Source organism: Dermacentor variabilis, chromosome 10 (genome assembly GCF_050947875.1).
Source record: "Dermacentor variabilis isolate Ectoservices chromosome 10, ASM5094787v1, whole genome shotgun sequence".
NCBI classification, from domain to species: Eukaryota; Metazoa; Arthropoda; class Arachnida; order Ixodida; family Ixodidae; genus Dermacentor; species Dermacentor variabilis.
The window spans coordinates 65,122,953-65,142,479 of NC_134577.1; the positions used below are offsets into that span (position 1 = coordinate 65,122,953).

General features: G+C 43.5%; 1 protein-coding gene across 1 annotated transcript in view; it reads left to right on the top strand.

Moving 5' to 3' along the window:
• The window catches only part of Atac2 (Ada2a-containing complex component 2), a 36,246-nt gene extending 21,854 nt beyond the window's left edge, over positions 1 to 14,392 (top strand). Inside the window, exons 12-18 of the mRNA XM_075672895.1 lie at positions 811 to 861; positions 2,343 to 2,458; positions 5,594 to 5,686; positions 6,495 to 6,619; positions 7,975 to 8,023; positions 11,536 to 11,668; positions 14,149 to 14,392. Coding sequence (XP_075529010.1) covers positions 811 to 861; positions 2,343 to 2,458; positions 5,594 to 5,686; positions 6,495 to 6,619; positions 7,975 to 8,023; positions 11,536 to 11,668; positions 14,149 to 14,322 — 741 coding nt within the window. The 3' untranslated portion in view covers positions 14,323 to 14,392. The remainder of the gene's footprint in view (positions 1 to 810; positions 862 to 2,342; positions 2,459 to 5,593; positions 5,687 to 6,494; positions 6,620 to 7,974; positions 8,024 to 11,535; positions 11,669 to 14,148) is intronic.
• The last annotated feature ends 5,135 nt before the right edge of the window (positions 14,393 to 19,527 follow it).

The following is a 19,527-nucleotide window of genomic DNA, read 5'->3' on the forward strand; positions in this document are numbered from 1 at the left end:
CGCGAATAAATACGGTACCCATGGGCAGTGGCGTAGCTAGGTCGTCTGGCACCTGATATCCATAGAGGTTACGAATTTTTTTTGCATTGTACATTACAAGGCAATGCAGCTTCAAGACATCACTTGAAAGTGTCTTTGCACAACGATTGCTTAAACATGACACGGTAGTGGATGGCTCTGCATTTATTTTTAACCACCTGGTGTTTTACACATGCGACAATCTCCATGTTGACTCCTATATTCACTGACTCATATACTCGTGCTGTGTGCCAGAGTGACGTAGCAGTCACTGAGCAACTGTGGTAGGTGGAGCTACTAACGACATGCAGTAGAGCACGTAACCATAAACAAAAAGAATGGGGAAAGTGTGGGTGTGCTGGCACTTGAGTTTCGATGTTAGTAGCAGGAGGCTAAATGACAAAAGACGAACACGTTGCATCCTGTGTTGTGTTTTGTCCTTTTGTCATTGTGTCACTACAAAAATTGACGAAAAGTCACTTTTGTTACCACATGCCTAGCAAAGTGAGCTATAAAACTCTCTTTTTGCAACTAAGGTAGGCGCTTACGCTTAGGGCCAGTGTGACTGCTTGATATAGAGATATGTACAAAGAAAAAAGACAACAGAAGTGATTTTAGTCTACTGTGGGCAAGCTTCTTATCCACGGCTTATTTCATCCACAGAATGGTCCCCACTCTTAAACTATGCTGTTTTTAATGAGCCTGGTGCACCGACTTTAGCAAGTCAGGCAGCAAATCATCTGCTGTGCGTGGTGGCAAGATCATTAAATCAGTGTTCTCTCATTGGTACAGGAAGTTCACCAGCCCAGGCGGAACACAAAAGACGTGTTGGACAGATTTCAGGTGAGTGCCGTAATTCACACAACGCTCACACTCTTCATCTTCTCTTGATATGATAACAAGAAAACAGTAACAAAAACTTAAGAAGCACTGCCACATGCTTTGCACATTTTCGCTATGTATACTACGACTGGCCATGGGTGTTCATATTTGTGCCTTCTACACTGCGCTTGCATTGAGGGTGGGTGCCGCAAGCTGTTTGAGAAATTGTAAAGCTGTACGTATTTGCTTTTCTTTGCATTTGCCTTGCGAGTACTGTGCAACCATGCAATGTCTCTAATGTTTTGCCAGCTGCTGAAGAATGCAAAGCTAACTGCATTCGGCAACTTTTGTGATCATTGTTAGTGTTTCGAAATTAAGAACTGCAAGCTGGCACAGCGTGCTTAGTGTGTTGTAAAGTTTTGAGACACCAAGTCTGCCCGCTCAGTATACTACATTCCTACATGCAAAACAGTGCTAAGACGAGACAACGCAGAATGAAGATACCTAGCCTAATCTTTGCACACTTGTTGCATTTTCAGGGTTGCGTGGTCTGCTTCCTTAGCTGTGCTGTGTGATTCTTTCCGTGCATCCTGCTTGCTACTGAAGTTGCTCAGTTGATGTTCAGGCCTCTTTATATAGGGTGTGTTTATATAGTGTGTCTGAGCGCTCGTGAGAAAAACGGCAAGCTATGCTAGCTGGTATGGGTTCGCATAAATACAATAGTCCAGAGTACATCATCGAAGTTTGAAAATGTGCAACAGCACTAAAAAAATGCACACACTGAATAAAGGAGCACAGACACATATTTTTGAAGTTGTAGAAACCCTATACCACACACTTTTTTTGCATGTAAAAGGATGCAATAAACAAGTACAAAAAACAGAAAACGTAACATGCATACTGTTTGAATTTAGTACTAAGATTTTGTTTCGAAATGCTGTGCTTGTGTCACCAACATTATCATAACATCATGTAGCGTAAGGCTAGGTACGATACTGCTAACACATAAGGAAAGAAAACGTATGGTGCAGGTTTCTTCTCTCTGTGCTTGCATATTGCAGATACAGTAATCACAGAAATGAAAGGAGCTCTTGGATTATGATGCATTAACCTTCTGTGTGCCAAACCTGGTTGATAGAAACAAGTATTTTAGTAAATTATTCAGAGCACTCTGATGCTCGCAGTTTTTCTGCTGAGGCTTAGAGAGCTAAGACTTTCATTTAACACAAAAGCAATTACAAATAAAAAGAATTTTGTGCCAGTACTTCTTCAACCTGCAGCTCTGCTTACATGCAGAGAACAAGAAAACTGGGTAAATTGGTTGTGCTTGCTACATGCGTGCAGGTACACACACTTGCAGGCAGGTGAAGCATTCGAAGGATGGCTGCCACGTGCATAATCTAATGTTCTTATCTCGAACGCCTCGGTTGTTTCTTTGGATAGCCGCCCTCTATGCTGAATGGAATCGAGGTGTTGTCTAACTTGCATCTTTCACTGTCCAGGTGACTATAGGAACAGCTCGCATGGTGGGAGTTCCAAATCACGTGTCATTTGTGACACGCATACTTGGTCTCGAAGAGGAACAATTGGAGTGCATAGCCAGCCCGTACACCCAGAGGTAAGCAGTGTAAGATGCAAAAGTCGGCACTTGTAACAACCACTCTCTTGATAGCACTTTCCCGTAAGCAAACAAGGCCACTTCTGTAACTTCTCAAAAAGTTTTGTCGCCGTGGCTCGCACTTGTCTCGGCAACACCACTTACACAAGTGCAAGCCCTCGTGAGAGCATGTTCGCAGTGTGCTCCCATTAGCCCACTCTGAAGTGACATTACGCAGTGGCGTTTTGAACACTGCAGGACTACGAAGCTTTTCCACTCGATACTCAAGCAGAATTCAAGTACTTAGTTGTATGTGTACACTTTCGAGAGTGCTTTTTCTTAAAGGGATTCTAAAAAGGAAAATAAGTTTCGCTTTTCTTAGTACATTACCCCCTTTTAAATTACCAACATAAGCCACTCTTACCCCGAGATAGGGCTTGGTAAGGCAAGAAAAGACGCAGGAACAAAAGATGGGTGGGGATGCCACGAAGTGCACACACCAGCTCTCTACGACGACATGGATTTTGATGGCACCTGCTTGGTGCTAGTTAATTTTTATAGGTAAAGATGGATTACATTGTATTCCAAGAGAACCAAAGACTGAACTTGGCAAGCATCAAGAATGTTTACTGAGCCACAATGGCCGAAATATGGAAAATTATGTTGAAATACGTGACATTGCACTGTCATACTGGAGCTGGGGTTTCAATGTGAAATTACCATGAAATTAAGGAAAAGAGTACTTTATGAGTACAATCTTTCTTGCCCCCTAAGTAGGTCCCATAGCACAAGTCAAGTTATCTGCTTTCATTGTATCATTTTAATGCTTACGTACAGCAGAATCTCATTCATAAGTTTTGAGAAAAGAATGTACTAACCGCACTAACGTGCCAACATATTAATGAGATTCGGACATGCATCGAACTGGCGGGGCTTGAGCAACCCACGACACACGTCATTTTCCTATCGCATAGTGTTTTCATGACGACAACGTGAAACTGAAGCGGAATCAAGCTAGCACTCAGTGCTGGAATACAATGCCGCCATATGCTCACTCCATGTAACCTGCAGCAGGGAACGGTGGAATGTTTGGATTACCACCTATAAAACCATGCAGTATGCTTCCAATGGCGCTAGGCTACATGCGCTGTGAAACAGATAGGTGAAGATGCTTATCACAATATGATCGGTGGCCATAGCTGTGCATGCAATCTCCTACGATCCAAGAGGAGATTTGCTAGTACCAGAAAAGGAAACAGAGTCTGTGCCGGATTTTTTCACATGGCACAGGTGAGCGAGTACTGTGGAGAAGTTGCCATGGTAGGTACCTACTGCTCTGAGTCGCGCATGCCTCACCTCTTTTCTTGCTCGCATGGCATCTAGCGGCTGGAAAATGTATCATGCGATCTCAGTTTGGCAATGTGCTGATGATTGGTGCCGAAAGGTCGTGTTTTCCAGGAATGTATGAACTGGTAAAAAGGAAGTGTAACTGTATTGTGTCATTTCTTGTGTTCTCGATTACTAATGTTGGCGCTGGGAAACCATATGTAACAGAGTCGTATCAACGAGGTTTCACTGTATACCGCTCTTGGGGTGCCTGTGATATTTCACTGTATTTATATTGTGGGGCTTTGCTGGTTATTACATCACATATGGACACCAAAATTAATATAGAACACAACTTTCCCAGAACAGTAACAAGGAAAAGAAATAATAGGTAATGTATGAATATTTTACAATCAGCACTGTATTTTCATCCAGATCTGCCATTTTCGAGCAATTTTTAGCAAGTAATGGGCAATGTCATCAGTCAGTGACACATCCAAGTGACTTTTCAGTTAGTCACAGCACTGGGTAGGCATCAGTCAATTAATTTCTGCAGGTTGGTACTTGAAGCACGATCAGAGTTCCAGGTGTAAGTTTGGAATAGGTATGAATAGGTACGAATATGTATGATTTAGGTGTGCCCAATAACATCTCTTCTTGCACGCAAATTTTTGCCGCTGATTGTGTAATATACCGACCGATTACCAGCTTTAAAAACCACCTTATTCTTCAAGATAACCTTCAGTGCATTAGCGACTGGTGCAATGCCTGGCAAATGATACCTAATTCATCTAAGTGCAAGGTAATGACTCCCGCACAAACGCTTTAACTCAAGTTTTTCTTACTATATAAATGTGGATCTAGTGTCTGACTCTTGAATGTACAAATATCTAGGCATTAATCTCGCACCAAATCTTTCCTGGGCCTCTCATATAACAACCATATCTGCTACTGCTTCAAAAACGCTAAGGTACATTCGTTGCAGCCTATGTAAATCCCCCTGCAACATGCGAAAATTAGCCTTCCTGACTTTCCTGTATGCGCAGCTCGAGTTAGCATAACCGATATGGTTTCCTCATCATGGAGTACTTATTCTGCATATTAGAAGCCATCCAAAACCGAGCTAGCTGGTTCATTTCCCGCAATTACAATAGGCAGTCAAGCATAACTCTAACGAAGCTTGACCTTTCACTTTATGCATTAAGCAGTCGTCGTTACGTGGCATTGCTGTCCTTGCTCTATAAATGTGTTCGTCAAATGAAGTCATCATCCTTGCTGCTGGAGCGTGCAAGTTGCACATCGTGATGACTGAATAATGATTTAAGCTTCGCTCGTATCTACGGAAACACGGATGCATTTGTCAGCTTTGCCACGAGCCATCCGCTTCTGGAATTCCCTTCCCGACAGCACTGTCATGCAAACAGACAAAATTTAGGCAACTCCTGAACATGCAGCTTCTGCCCTAAAAATGTGTCATTCGATATCTATGTAATGTCTGTGTAATGTCAGGCTGATTTTTTTCTCTCTCTCTCTCTCTCTCTTTCGTGCTTTAAACTACACTTTTTCTTACACAATGTTTGATTACGTGTACAAGCAGTGTGGCTGTCAAAATTTATCCAATGTTTTGTTCTCTACTGCATCTTCTTCATCTGTAATCCTGTTTTGTAATGATTATTTCTACTCATCTTTGCTGCATTCACATGTACAACTGTATTGCAATGATGCCCCCCCTTACTCAATGCTCTTCATGGGGCTTGTAAGGTAGCTTGAAATAAATAAATAAATAAATAGCTTTGGCTTACATGGACTGCATGATGTATATGCTTCCAGGACACTGAAGCCATTCATCTTCAGGGACTTCGAAGCGAGGCCACTGAGACTGAAACTTCTGGAAGAAATACTTTCCCACAAGCTGAATGCGAGGCAAGTCACAAGCAAAGAGAAAAAATCCCATTGAAGTTGTAGCCATGGATGTGCACTAGCCATTTCATTTTGGAATGACGTTGATAGACTGGTTTACTGAAAGCATGCAGTGGTTCTTCAACTGCGAGTCGTGAAAATAATCTCACAATTTGTTTTTTGTGGGAAAGAAATGTAACCATGATGATTCCAACAGGTCAGCAAAGTGTCTTCTGTAGTTATTTTTTTTTTTTTAGCAGCGACTTACTGGTGCCATGTGAGCAATGCCAAATTAAAAATGTCTTTGAGAGTGTTGTTAACGCACTTTCATGTAATTGGTGTGATCGTACAGAAGTGGCACAGTGACTTGCCGGCTATGGGCTAAGCCGTTGCTGAAACATGTACGTGCGCCTGGAATGTGCTGTTTCAAGTTGATATGGCTTCCCATTTGACATTTTTGCTACCAGAATATGCATGCTTTTAGCATGTATATTCTATTCATGTATATTTTAGCATGTATATTTAGCAAGCAACAAATGCGTGCCTCGCTGCAAATGATTTTGTGGATCTTACAGTTTTGGTTTCGTTATAGAAGTAAATGCTCATTGAAATAAAATAAGGCTAGCCAGATTTTATATTTACTTCAGGATATGCAATAATTTGTTACGTCTGGAAATCGTTATATCGAGATGCAACTATAGTAGGCAAGGATGTTCAACTTCGTCTCCAAAACACAAAAAAGAAGTGCTGCAGCCACACGATTTGCGGTCACGTGATGTCTCACCCAGTAGTAGGTTACAATCTTTTTATATTTTTTTCGTTCATGCAACAGGTTCAGGGAGGAGTCTGTGACACAATCTGCGGAACGCCACCCCATCGACTTCTGCTACGTACGGCCACAACACATACCTGTTGTCAACGCTATGTGCCGAACCTTTTTTTGGCCTGGAATTGACTGTAAGATTTCCATTGTATCTGTCAGAAAAGTTATTGCCATAATGCATGCAGAAAGCTGTCTCTTTTTATATCAACGTTTGCCATTTTCCTTATTGGAAGGTATTGGAACATGCCTTTACTTGGCACAGCACTAATATAGGAGAGTGTGATTAGTAATTTTTGGGATCAAATGCAACACAAAACCAACAGTGAGCAAAGCAAATCTAACTGAGTGATGAACAGCCTTTTTCACTATACAAAACAATATTCACATTCTAGTATATTCACAACATTAGCAAATACTGTCAGTCATTTTATCACACATAACGAAGCATGGTTTATGAAATATGTATGGAGCTCTGAGAATAAATAAGCAGTTTGTTCATATAGTCGGGACTCTTCAGAGTAAACTGCAGTCAAACCTCGATATAAGGAAATTTTACTTTCAGCAAAAAACTTCTTTAAATTGCGAATTTCGTTAATTAGAAGTTTTAATGTTTCAGTGGCAAAAACAACTTCACAAATTCCCTGAGAATTTCTGGTAAATAGTATGTTGTTAGTAGTAGTAGTAAACAAATTGCATGAAGGTCGGGCCATAATAGTGCAGTTATGAGCGCATGCAGTGAAGAAAGGTTACCTCCAAGATACGGCATGTGGCCCATGTATGCACAGGCACAAAAAGGAGATGTGCATGCTACAAACAGAGGGTAAATAAGCCCACGTGCCTGCCCCCCTCCCCCAACGCTTTCTTGATTCACGTTACCGCACCTTCACTCCTTCCGCATCCCCTTAGCGCAAAAGGAATCGTTAGCTCTCGTGTTACTCCACGCCCTGCAAGCTTTGCAAATTGTTTATCAACGCGACGAATGGCGCAGCGGTGCCCAGTCCACAGTGTCCCAATGCGTGCACTTTGACGGCATTTTTGCTGCTCAAAATTTTTTTTCTGGTAGGGCACTTCAAATAATTTGCCTCAGCCGACATTTTTATACATTTTTGCTAGATATACTGGCTATACAGGCCCCAAGTACATCCTTGAAATGGCTGAAAATTTCATTAAATGAAAACTGTGTCACGAAATTACTTCGTTAAAACGCAGAAAAAAGATAATGCATGGTTTCCAATGGAACCAAGATCAGGAAATTAAAATAGTTCTTTACATCACAAATTTCGTTAAATCGAGGTTTGACTGCACATGGTCAAGCATTATCAGACTGATGTTTTAAAAGGCAGTCTTGTGGGCCAGTTAAGCACCTGTACATACTATCCAGACTAAATTAGGAATGCGTGTTGTCTGTGGCTACGGCAGAATGCGCTCTAGTGCGTACGGCCTAAGTTACCTTTGTCCGAATCTTCTTCCTCCCTTCACATTTTTGCAGTGTCAGAAAGCCTCCAGTATCCAGATTTCAGCTGTGTCGCCATGTACAGGTAAGCATTACTATAGGGGCTGCCCTGATAGGCACCTCTACCACAGCAACTTTAAATCAATTGCCATATTTAATTATTTACCTCAACATAACACAAGGGCTCTAAGTTTTTGAGGTCTCAAATATGTATGTATGCAGTAGAACCGCATTGTGTTCACCAGTTTGTACAACTGGTCTAAGGACACTCAAGATACTCCGTTCGGATCATGCACTCCAACTTTTCTTTTCTTTTTGACCAAAATGTACTTTCTTACCTCATCTCTTTTTGTAGATGCATCAACAACGACATTCTATCGCTAACTTTCACCAGACGTCAGAGACACTGCTTTTCGCCATCCTGGTTTACCGTCATAGTGGCTGCGATGATGTCGGTGCAGAATATCCACAGCCGCCTCATTGCAATAGAGACCCTACTAGAATGCTGCTGGCACCTGTGCCAGAGCCATTAGAGAACACCCGTGTGATGTGCTTGTACCACGAGAAATGCATCCTGTCATGTTCCCGTGTTTGTTGTTTATGCAGCCTCTTGTGGCTACGATGACATCAATGCAAACTGTCGTGGTGATTTTAAAATTGCCCCACTCTTTGACTCATTCAATTTTTTCATTTGATTCAATGCTAACAGCTTTAAAAAAACAAACATTATGAGTGCCAGTATGCACACAACACGTGCCTCTTGGCTGCTCATCCGTCCAGTCCCCTGTCATTACTATATTGTCACAGCATAGATCTTTTCACCGTATTAGGTTCTGGAACGTGGTCAGCACATACTGATTTAGGAAATAAAATAAGAAGTGTATGCTCTCACTCACACACATGCAAACATATCTACATCAATTCAATGACATAAACCTTTGAACAAACATTACTATGGAACACTTCTAAGTATGGAGTCTCTAACTAGTCTGCATGCTACAGAATTAGTTCATTGGAAGTTCGCATTCACCATACGATTCGGTGTTGGATGTCAGAGGAGGTCACGGCTGTAATAGTACAGGCGTCGAGAGGGCTGTTGCTGAGGTACCCAGCTGGAGCTGGGCGGCGAGACGACGCGTCACGACAGCACAGGAACATGGGCCAAGATCATAGAGGCTGTGCTCCGCTGGATACACCAGCTTCAGTGGTTGAACCGTAGGCTCAGGAGCATCAGGCATAGGCAGAAGCCCAGACCCATCGTCCTACAGGCTGCTTCTTCCACCGCTGCTGCCTCCTTCTCGGCTTCCTCCCTCACAATGGCACCGCTCCCACATCCCAAGCTCACGCCATGAGGCTCTTTGGAAATTCTTTTTCGCCTTTATCTGGTGCCATTGCACAATTATACTCGTGCCTTCATCATCGTCGTCATCATCTTCAGCTTTCTTTTGCAACATGACGTGCACTTCATGACATATTTTAACCTTCAGAAATGCAGCATGTTAAACTAAAGCATAACTGCGAGTCGGCCTAGTTGGAACATATTCATATTTATACTTTTTGTGCGCAAACAAACAGGGACGAAGAATAGGGGCAACACAAGGACGAGCGCTAGAGGCCCCTTTAAAAGCCTCACCGTGCTGCATAGAACTTCGGCTGATAGTGCTGCACCATGTTGCATGGCTTTACACCCTGCAATTTACAAATCAAGGTGTAAGGCACAGGGCTGGCATTCCTCCATAGCTCAACCCCTATGGCCTGAAATTGACCTCAACTTGCCATTTTTCCTCAACCTTGAAAAGCACAGAGCAATGGTGCCCTTTGAACATAGGGGACACTACAGATCAGTAATGCTTCTCCACAATTCATGCCATGATGAGTGCCTTGCTGTGTAATGTAGACTCAAGAAACAGCATCATGTAGCACAGTGACCATCTCACTTAAAAGGCAGGTCTTCCCTCCACTTTCTGGAATCAAGATGGAGTGTAGAGTCATTATGCAAAATAGAAGTGAGGCGTGCAGACAGGACACAAGAGTAGAGAAGTGGACAACACGAACGCCGACTATCAACTGAAGGCAGGCAGCATGTGCAGATGAGTTTTGTGTCTTCTTTCTTTTTTTCGCCTCAGTGCTACCTTCAGTTGATAGTCGGCGTTCGTGTTGCCCACTTCTCTACTCTTGTGTCCTGTCTGCACGCCTCACTTCTATTTTGCATAATGAATCCTTACCACCTAGCTCAGCTTTATGACGTTCTGAGTGTCGAGTCATAGCCTCAATCCCGTATTTTTTCTATGCCTGCCCTGTGACACCACAGTCGGGGCTCACATAGAGGAAACCACTTTTTCATCAGTTGGTCACAGTATATCAGGCATGGTTAGGGTCATGTCAACCCTAATTCGTCCCGTTTCATGTGGGAACAGAACAGTGGCACCAGCGCACAGCAAAACTTGACCGTACTCTAACACGTATGAAATGTCTCAAAATGTGGCACCAGTATAGAGAGCCACTGGCTCCCATGCATTGTGGTGTGATTTGGCAGGCACTGTAAAAATAGAGGATGCTGTAATGAGTGTAGAAAATTTTAAGGAAGGCTTGAGTGTGCAGGGTCTAGCACATGCCACCACTCGTGGTACAGTCAAGCCCACTTATACAATATTGAAGTGCCTAGCAAATCCCATTGTTATAACCGACGATTGTAATAACCGGGTTGCACGAAAAAAAGCAAAGGGGATAAGCAACCAAAGATTTTAATTAGACAGAAAGTAGTACAGTCAAACCCACTTATAGTTATAGCTATATATTATACTTATTGTTTAACCCGCAAGGGTTAACAAAACTACTTGGATGTAACAATGAGAAGCTGTCACACTGAACTTTTGTGCGTAAATAAACTGTTTACTGCAATGTTCCCATGCCACATTATTGGCTATAACAATTAAATCTGGCTACTAGGTCTCTGCACCGAAACGAAAAGGAATGCGAAATCCAGGAAAAGAGGGGGACGGGCGCATGAAAAAATAATTTGAGCCACTGCATTCGCCGGCGTGCCACACACCTTCACCACACCCGCCTTTTTGCCACACACCCTGCATGGCATGCTTTCATCACATTGCGGGCTTTGTACACCCCTCTTCTGCCTCCCTTCCACCTCTCCAATGAGCGAGTTGACTGCGCCGACCTTGGGGAGGCTAAAGGGAAACGGGAGAGGAGTGCGTGAGGCTGGCAAAGTGACAAATGCATGCCGTGCAGGGTGTATAGTAACAAAGGCAGGTGTGGCGAAGATGTGGGGAACACTGGCGAACGTGGTGGCTCGCACTTTCTTTTTCCTTTTTCCAAGGATTTGCGCTCTTTGCCCTTTCAACACACACACACACACCCATTAGGCAGATTTAGTTGTTACAACCGATAATGAGACATGGGAGAATTGTAGCAAGCAGTTTACTTCACCATAGAAAATACGCCCAAAAGATGACGATGCATTTGCTGCTCATTGTTATACTGATATATTGTTAAAACCGGTATCATTGCAAGTGGGTTCGACCGTACCTGCATACACAGGCTGTTTGCATCACTTAGTCTAAACCTACTAATGCCTTGCAGGAAACTGGTGGTGGGCTTTGCCTTCATGGTGCCTGATGTCAAGTTCAACGAGGCATACATCCCGTTCATCTTCACACACCCCGAGTGGCGAAAATCAGGCATTGCCAAGTTCATGCTCTACCACCTTATTCAGGTACTCTGGCGTGAGCCAGTTGTGGATGCTACAAAATAGCTTATTGTGGCACCTCCAAGGCAATCCTTGTTGGAAAAGGTGTACATGGGTTTGGGGCTCACCATTGTAGTGCTGGGTCAGCGGAATGGCATGCCGATTAGGATTGCTAATTATTAATCAGTTTGTCAGATGCAAAAATGAACTAATAAGTTTTTGCAGGATTAAATTAGCTGACACAGCAAGGTTGATTTATCACTCTGTCTCTACAACACAATGTCACTCTGAATTTTATCTACATGGTAAATTTGGGAATAACATCAATAACGCATACTATGAATGGATCCTAAATCAGCACCTTTCGCACGTTACATTACTGCTGGCAGTAATATCTTATTGGCTAACAGCCACTCTTGATGGTAGTAGTGTCCTTGAGTATTGGAAGCTCATGATGAACATGTATCAGAATATATGGACCTAGGGGAGTGGCCAGAGAGTGCTGCTTTGTAAGTTACAGGCGTATCTGCCTCATCACCACTTATATGCTCAATTCTCAAATTAACTGCACAACTTTGTGTTTATGCTTTTGTCAGATGCATGAAGTCATGCATGCATGCATGGCTGTATCCGCTGTACCCCAAAATATGAAAGAGTTGCTGAATTTTTTCATTTCTTGAGAAGATTTCTCTGCGGTCATAATTTCTCTGTACTACAGTTAGTGGCTAGCCCTCTTGACTCTATTATAATAAGCTGAAATGACATGGAGCTCTGCAAATATGTCTGCAGAGGCCTCTTGTCAGGCTATATGTCTTGGAGTCAGTACAGTGCTTATCGAATGAAACACGTCATTTTACGGCTAACTAATGTGCATACTTTCATTTCCACCATCTGCATTCTTGTGATGTCAACATAATTTTGACTTGTACACCTAGATCAGTTTTTACATCACCTTTAGTGACCAGATTCATAGCGTGACGACATGGTACTTTTGATTACTAATTGCATATATGGAGAGTTCTATTGACAGTTTCTTTGTCGCATTTTATTCCTCGAGCACTGTATGCATGCTGTAACTGTGGAAAGAGCAATTACCTTCACGATACACAATTAGTTGTGTGCTCCTTGAAGCCAGTAATGCATAGAATGGCCAAACTAGAATACAGTGCATGGCTGCTGCCTGCCTCATCTCACGTCTTTTAATGACCCAGGCAGAATGGCCTGCTTATTACTGTGGCGTCATGTTATCGGAAGCGCGCATGCAAGAGCAACAAACTGGAAGTTGCTACTGTGCATCTTGCGCAGTCTTTCTCCTGCTAATTTAGAAAGCCGTTAGTGCTGAATCAATGTGGTTATGGCGTGTTAATTGCAACCTTGAACAAGACGATCAGCACTGTTGTGCAGATGTGTCAGCGAGCAGCCTTTGATGTCAGGTGTTGCATCATCGCACAATCCGTGAACGGTTTTGCCATGTTAGATTGTGTCGCAAACATTTCTGGAGTGCTTAGTCCAATAACATTGGTGGGTGTCACAAAGCACAACACAATTCTTACCAATATTGACAAAGGCATTCATCCTTTCACTTTATTTTACAATGGCGCGTCACAATAATGATGAATAAAAGCCCTGCAGGCATCCGCTTTTATGCATAGTTTTCTGTTTATTTGTGGCACAACTTGACACAGAGAGAGACCCTAAAGTCCTCCTTCACATTATATTTGCGGTCACGTTATTTAGGCGCAAATACAGTGGCTGCTTCCTTCAGGTATTTTTATATCTTGTCTTTAAAGGGTTAAAGGGCCCCTAAAGATAAATATAAGTCAGTATAGAGTAATACGGTATTGTTTGAAACTATATTTTCGTTATTTTTCCAGCAAGAGATTGATTACTAGAAGAGGAAACGAAGACCAAACTTTCATTGATCAAATTTCGTGCCAGTGAATCAGTGTGACATCACTGATTTCAAGGTATCTTCCCGTAACTGGGCCATTGTGGCTCAGTAAATGTTTTGGCTACTTTCTAGGTTTTCTTTGGCTCTTTTAGAATACAATGTAGACCGTCTTCACTGACACAAAATGAACTACGTTTGAACAAACGCCAGTAACTTAAGAACAGCATCGCCAATCAGCTTTCATTTATGCATATTTTCTGGTTCATCAAGCGTCTTCTCAAAGTAAGTGCGGCTTTTTTGGAATTGTACAAGGGTAATCTACTAATATAGATGAAATTATTTCACTCTTTAGTTTCTTTTAAAGGGAGCACCAAGTTAGTATTTGGCTACCAGTCACAGTCGTGTTATGGCCAGTATCTGTGTACCAAAATCTGGCCTGTAGTACAGACCTATCTACCACCTATGCAAATGACACGTGCAGACCGGTTCCAAGACACATACGCTTACACAATGTAGCCAGAAATGTACACAGCGTTCTATGAATATATTGGGCTTCATGCCATGTCAAGGGCAAAGGGTTGGACAACAAATGTAACCCATTTTCTTCCGTTTGCAGACGTGCATGGGAAAGGATGTCACACTGCATGTATCTGCAACCAATCCAGCAATACTTCTGTACCAGAAGTTTGGCTTCAAGGTGGAAGAACTCATCCTGGATTTCTACGACAAATACTTCCCAGCTGACTCCAAGGAGTGCAAGCACGCCATGTTCCTCCGGCTCAGCAGATAGCCCCTCCTCCCTTGCCCTCAATGGGCAGGCACATCATCATCAGTCATGTGTAAATAAACACAATGCCAAAGAAGTTCACTTGACTATAGTGAAGTAGTCAGGTACAGTTGGGTTGACATCTACAGCTAACAGTAGTTGTGTAGCGCGAGTACCAGAGGAACACGAACCATCAGGACTAATGCCAAAACAAATGTGGTAGAAATTTATTAATTCATCAGTTTAGAAATGTTAACTGCAAAAGGTGCAGGCAAAGGTGCACATTGCAGACAGGAAAAAAGCCAACGAGGCTGGCAACTTATGGCTTCGCGCATGTGTTTTCCTGGGTATCGAGGCCTACTATGGTACATTGTGCCATGACATGCGTAATGCGTGACCTATACTGGCATATAAGTGCGAGAGGCAATGCAATGTAGAATATGTGTTTCACCGATCCAGTGCATGTGATTGCGTGCTTATAAGGATAATGCAATCAAGCACAAGTAATGAACTCTGGTGTATTTGGGGGAAGCCATATTTAGATCATCTCTGTCACTCGGAATGAATCGAGCATAATATGGTCCCGATTCGCATGGTCTTGATGAGATATAGTATGCTCGACAGCACTCAGCAGGAAGTTCAGCTAGGCAGTGCCCCATATAAATCGCCAACACTATAGCAAGCGTGCATGGTACGAGTTTCATTGCATCTGTAAGCTCGGCACATTATTCTTGGCAACCGATGTGCTAGCCTGCCGTACCTCCGTTGCAGTGACGTAAAGTGTACTTAGGCGAAAACTGTATGAAATGTACCAGACCATCACTGTGGGGCATGTCTGCAGTGATTGCTTTGACTCGCATAACTCTAGAGGACCCCCAACAAATGCAGCAGTTACCGGTAACATGCATTATAACCCAATGCTTCCAGAGAGGCAGGTTCCGAGACACGTGCGATAAGCGCGGTACAATTTGTAGTGATTTCACTACGACTTATTACATAAAAAAATCTGCAGCTAGCAAAGTACGAAACAATGAACACAAGGCAGATTTTGTTCCTGCTCATAACGCATTTCGCGTAATAAGCAAGAGTTTACTATTGTGCACGGATGACGAAGCAACAGCAAGAGCCTACTGTCATGCAGAAATTCAGTTTGGACCGCCTGTTTTCACAGAGACAAGCAGAAAGAGAAAATTAATGGCACCTGGCAAGACGGAGTTGCGTCGATGAAAGCTTTGCGAAGCAGCTGGCGCCGTCATTCGTTGGTGTATTTCACACTTCGAAGCTGCCTGCTCTTCGGCTCGCTGACGTTCGCAATAGGATGGGATGACACCTTGTGTCATTGTAATCTGGTTGAGGTATTATGGGGAGCGCACCGCTGCTTTCGCGATTTGTTTTTTGCCGCGGCACTGCCGACAAAATGCAAAAGCACATTAGTCGTCCATGCTAGAGCAGAAGACGCTGTAGTCAGGGTTGCCAGATGGTTCCAACAAAAGATAGCCAAATGATCTCAAAATGTAACTCAAATATAGCCAAACCTTAATTTTTCGTGAGCGAAAAGTCACCAAAACCTTTGATGTTGTTATGGTGTACTGGAATGGGATAGTGTGTCGTCCGCACAGCAAAACAATTGCAGAACCGGGGACGCTTCTGCCAACGTTGGCTTCTGCAAGAACGCCATTAGTGGGGTGCTGCGATCGACTAGTGTGCCTAGCATGCAAAATTTAAAAATTTTGTGCAAAACTTTCTGTATTTATGAACTAAAGCCCTCTGAACATAATTGAGATTAGTATAATTCACAAAAAATAAACACTACAAACTGGTAGGATATATTGAAACGGCATCTAAGCTTGCACGTTTCCAACCACAGATCATGCAGTGTTCCTGTTTGTATGCTCAGCGTTTTGGTTGCAGAAGATGAAACAAACACTCGTCTACTCGTTCTGTTCGGTAAGCACGCATTTGTTTTTAGTAATTGGAAACACACGACGATAAGAAGCCCGGAAGGAGTGCCTGCACTGTGCCTGGTGGGTTGCAGGGGATTCCTTTCATGTTGCATGAGCCAGAAAGGCAGTTGCCAGGCTTCACTGAAGAAAACAAACAAATACGCACGCACATACACGCAAACATTTAGAAATCCAGTGCTTCCCGTGCTCATAAATAATGTGCGAACGCGGCAGGAAAAACCACAACAAGCAATCAGCTAGCTCCGTACATACATGCATGACCACCGCGTCAACTATAACTCAATATTGGAGGCCCTGTGTTGCGCCATTATTTTCCCTCTCGTCAGCAATGACTCCAAGCTGCAGCGACAGGTGACGCTGCAGTAGACCGCCATGCTTGGTGATGCAACCCACCGCCCCATTCCAAGGGGACCATCATAACATCCATTCATCCGTGCTCCAGCGCCCCCCAGCCGTCTTCGCAAAAAGAGGCATGTTTTCGCGACGACACACTACATTATTCCAGTACACCATAATGTTGTTCTGCAGGTGTCTTTTAGATGGTGTAGATGGTGTCCAAATCTCTCCGCGTATTTTTCCGGCTCTAAAATTACTTCTGCCGTATGCACCTAACACAACATCGGCGTCAAGATCTGCGTAAAGAATTCTAGTGAGAGCTGCCACTCAGACGTGTGTTTAGACGTCCCTTAAGTGTTGCAATTAACCAAAGAATTTCTTTTCCGATTTACTCATGAAATTTTTGGTATTTACTGAGCCATGTTCTCAGCTAACTTTAGTTCACGCCTTGCTTTACTTGAGGCATTTTTCTGCAAGAGTCAGGCAAGATATCGCCAATCTCGAGGATCAGATTCAGCTGGTCACGATCGAGTGCTGAAGAGGTGGCCCGACCTCAAGGCATCGAAATAAGGATGCCTTTAATATAGGAAAATTAACATGTTATTTCCCTCCGCTCTCTTTCTTTCTCTCTCAATTTACTCAAAAGCAGCTCGACACTGAGTTGGCAAACGTTGCATGCTGCTTGGAGGCACACTGAACTCGGGAGAAAACTTGAAACCTCGCATTTTCCTCATGCGAAGAAGCGGCAATTGTGGCTGCAATTCACCTTGGAGTGGGGAACAGAACCACCTGCTGGTCCATAACAGAAAAGGTGAATTAAAGCTTATAGTTTTAATTGCCACCTGGATTGCGGCACTGACAATAATTCAGGTGGTATTAGTATCGAAAAGAGTTGAACTGCACAATATTTAAACAGGGCTTCTCTGGTAAGATTCGTGCAGCATGAAAAGCATGTACATACGCGAGTTTCCATCAATTCAGGCACGAATGCGTGTGTTGCCAAATTTCTGAGGGGGCTGTGTGCCGTACTTCGAGTGCGATTAAAAAAAAATAATGAAGTAATTTGTGGATTTCTCACCCGTGCTCTTGCAACAAAGGAATGACAACACAGTAGTGCAAACAATCACAATGGCATTTATTGCACCTTTCATAGACCAATGCCTGATAGCCGAGTTGCTATCCACAGAACATGCCAATGGGCGCGCGACAAATCGCGGAAGTCCGACTCACCGCGACCGGATAACGAGCGAATATGTTCGCCCCATGCGGGACCGTACGCGCGAACGACCAACGCCTGGTCGTTCGCGCGTACAGTCACGCGAACGGTGGCGCTTTCGAACGAGGCCTCGCGAGACGGTCTCGCAGAAGCATAGATCGGCGCACGCGCGGAACGTCCGCGCCGCTTGCTTAACTCCAACCAAAGAGGAAGAGCCTTCTCCTTTCCGCGCCCAAGTAACCCCGCTGTTAGGTGGCGTTAGCAGAGCCACACGCTCGCCATCTCTCGCGATGCGCTTCAACCACACCGACTGCCGCGGGCATCAAGCCACGCGGCGAATCCGGATTACAGGAGACGAGAGCTATGCGGGAAAACGACATATCAGGGGACGCGTGAGAGTCGCGCATCCGCACAAATTCCACTGGGGAACACAAAATCTATTTTATGGGTCACGCACGGCTGTCAATACCGCCTAAACCCTTTTGTCTAACAAATTCAAGCACTATACATCAGAAGAGGAAGTCAGTAGAACACTATATATATATACAGAATGTGAACCTTTGCAAACTGGCAAGAACTCTTTGACCAACCAACACTGCGATGTGGGCAAAATTAATAAAAGATGGATGTAACTGCAGTACCACAAACACCTATTGTGTATATTGAAGTTTTTTTTCTTTTCATCACAGCTCCATAATACGCTTGAGCAAATTTAAGTACAATGTCGTGACTAGTAAGACGATCAAAGAGGAATTACAGTGGTCATAAAGTATGTGCATATAAAAAGCAAGTCATAATCGCAATTACTCCTACACACAGTTTAGAGGGTAAAAATTGCCGCAGGAGTACGGTTTGAAAATCGACAGGCTCGCATCCTGACGTTGGGAAGGCAACCATTCACCAACCTTTGGTGAGTTTGCCTTGCCATATTCGCTGTGGAGGAACAACCTTTTCGTATATTTACAGAATTTATCATTGTAATGATATGCATCGTTCAAAAAGTATCATAAATTAAGCAATCGCAACTTTCACGTTACAAAGCTGCTTGACTAAAACAAGGAACTAAAAAATACATTGCGTAGAGTCCGAGTTGATTCTCACAGTGGGGATTTATGCAAATGGATTAAATGTACAATCTAGCCCTGTTTCAGTTAACTCCTTCTCTTACTTGGACCATATAGAACTGCACAGTTTAAACGCCACAGAAACTGTTCATCTGGCTGAAAATCTTTGCAGCAATCCCCACTCATCTGCCAGACCAAAGTTAATATCACAGTGTCTCATTCGACATGCGGTTTCCTGGATCACTCTTTGTCAACGAAACCTAGCTCAACAACACGCTTTTGAAAGCTGCGCGTTCGAAAGAGGCAGCGCAATTAAGGACAAAGAAAGCGCTGACAGCAAGGGGAACATTGGATTTCCAGCACTGCTTTTCGCACTCCTGCTGCTAGCCCACAACTCCGCGATACTACGTGATACTGGAGCAGAATACTTCGTTTTGGTCTCGACACCTGAACTAGGGTGGCTAGAATTCTAGCCACCCTACCTGAACGTCGCCCCCGAGGGCTCCGTGGTCGCTGCGCATGCGTGAGCTGAGAGATGGTGAGAAAGGAGAACAACTTTTTTTCGCAGGATGTGACATCCACATTGTTGCTTTTTTTTTTACTTTTTTGAAAGAGCTACTCTCGAACGTAGATTACCCATTGCCGTCGT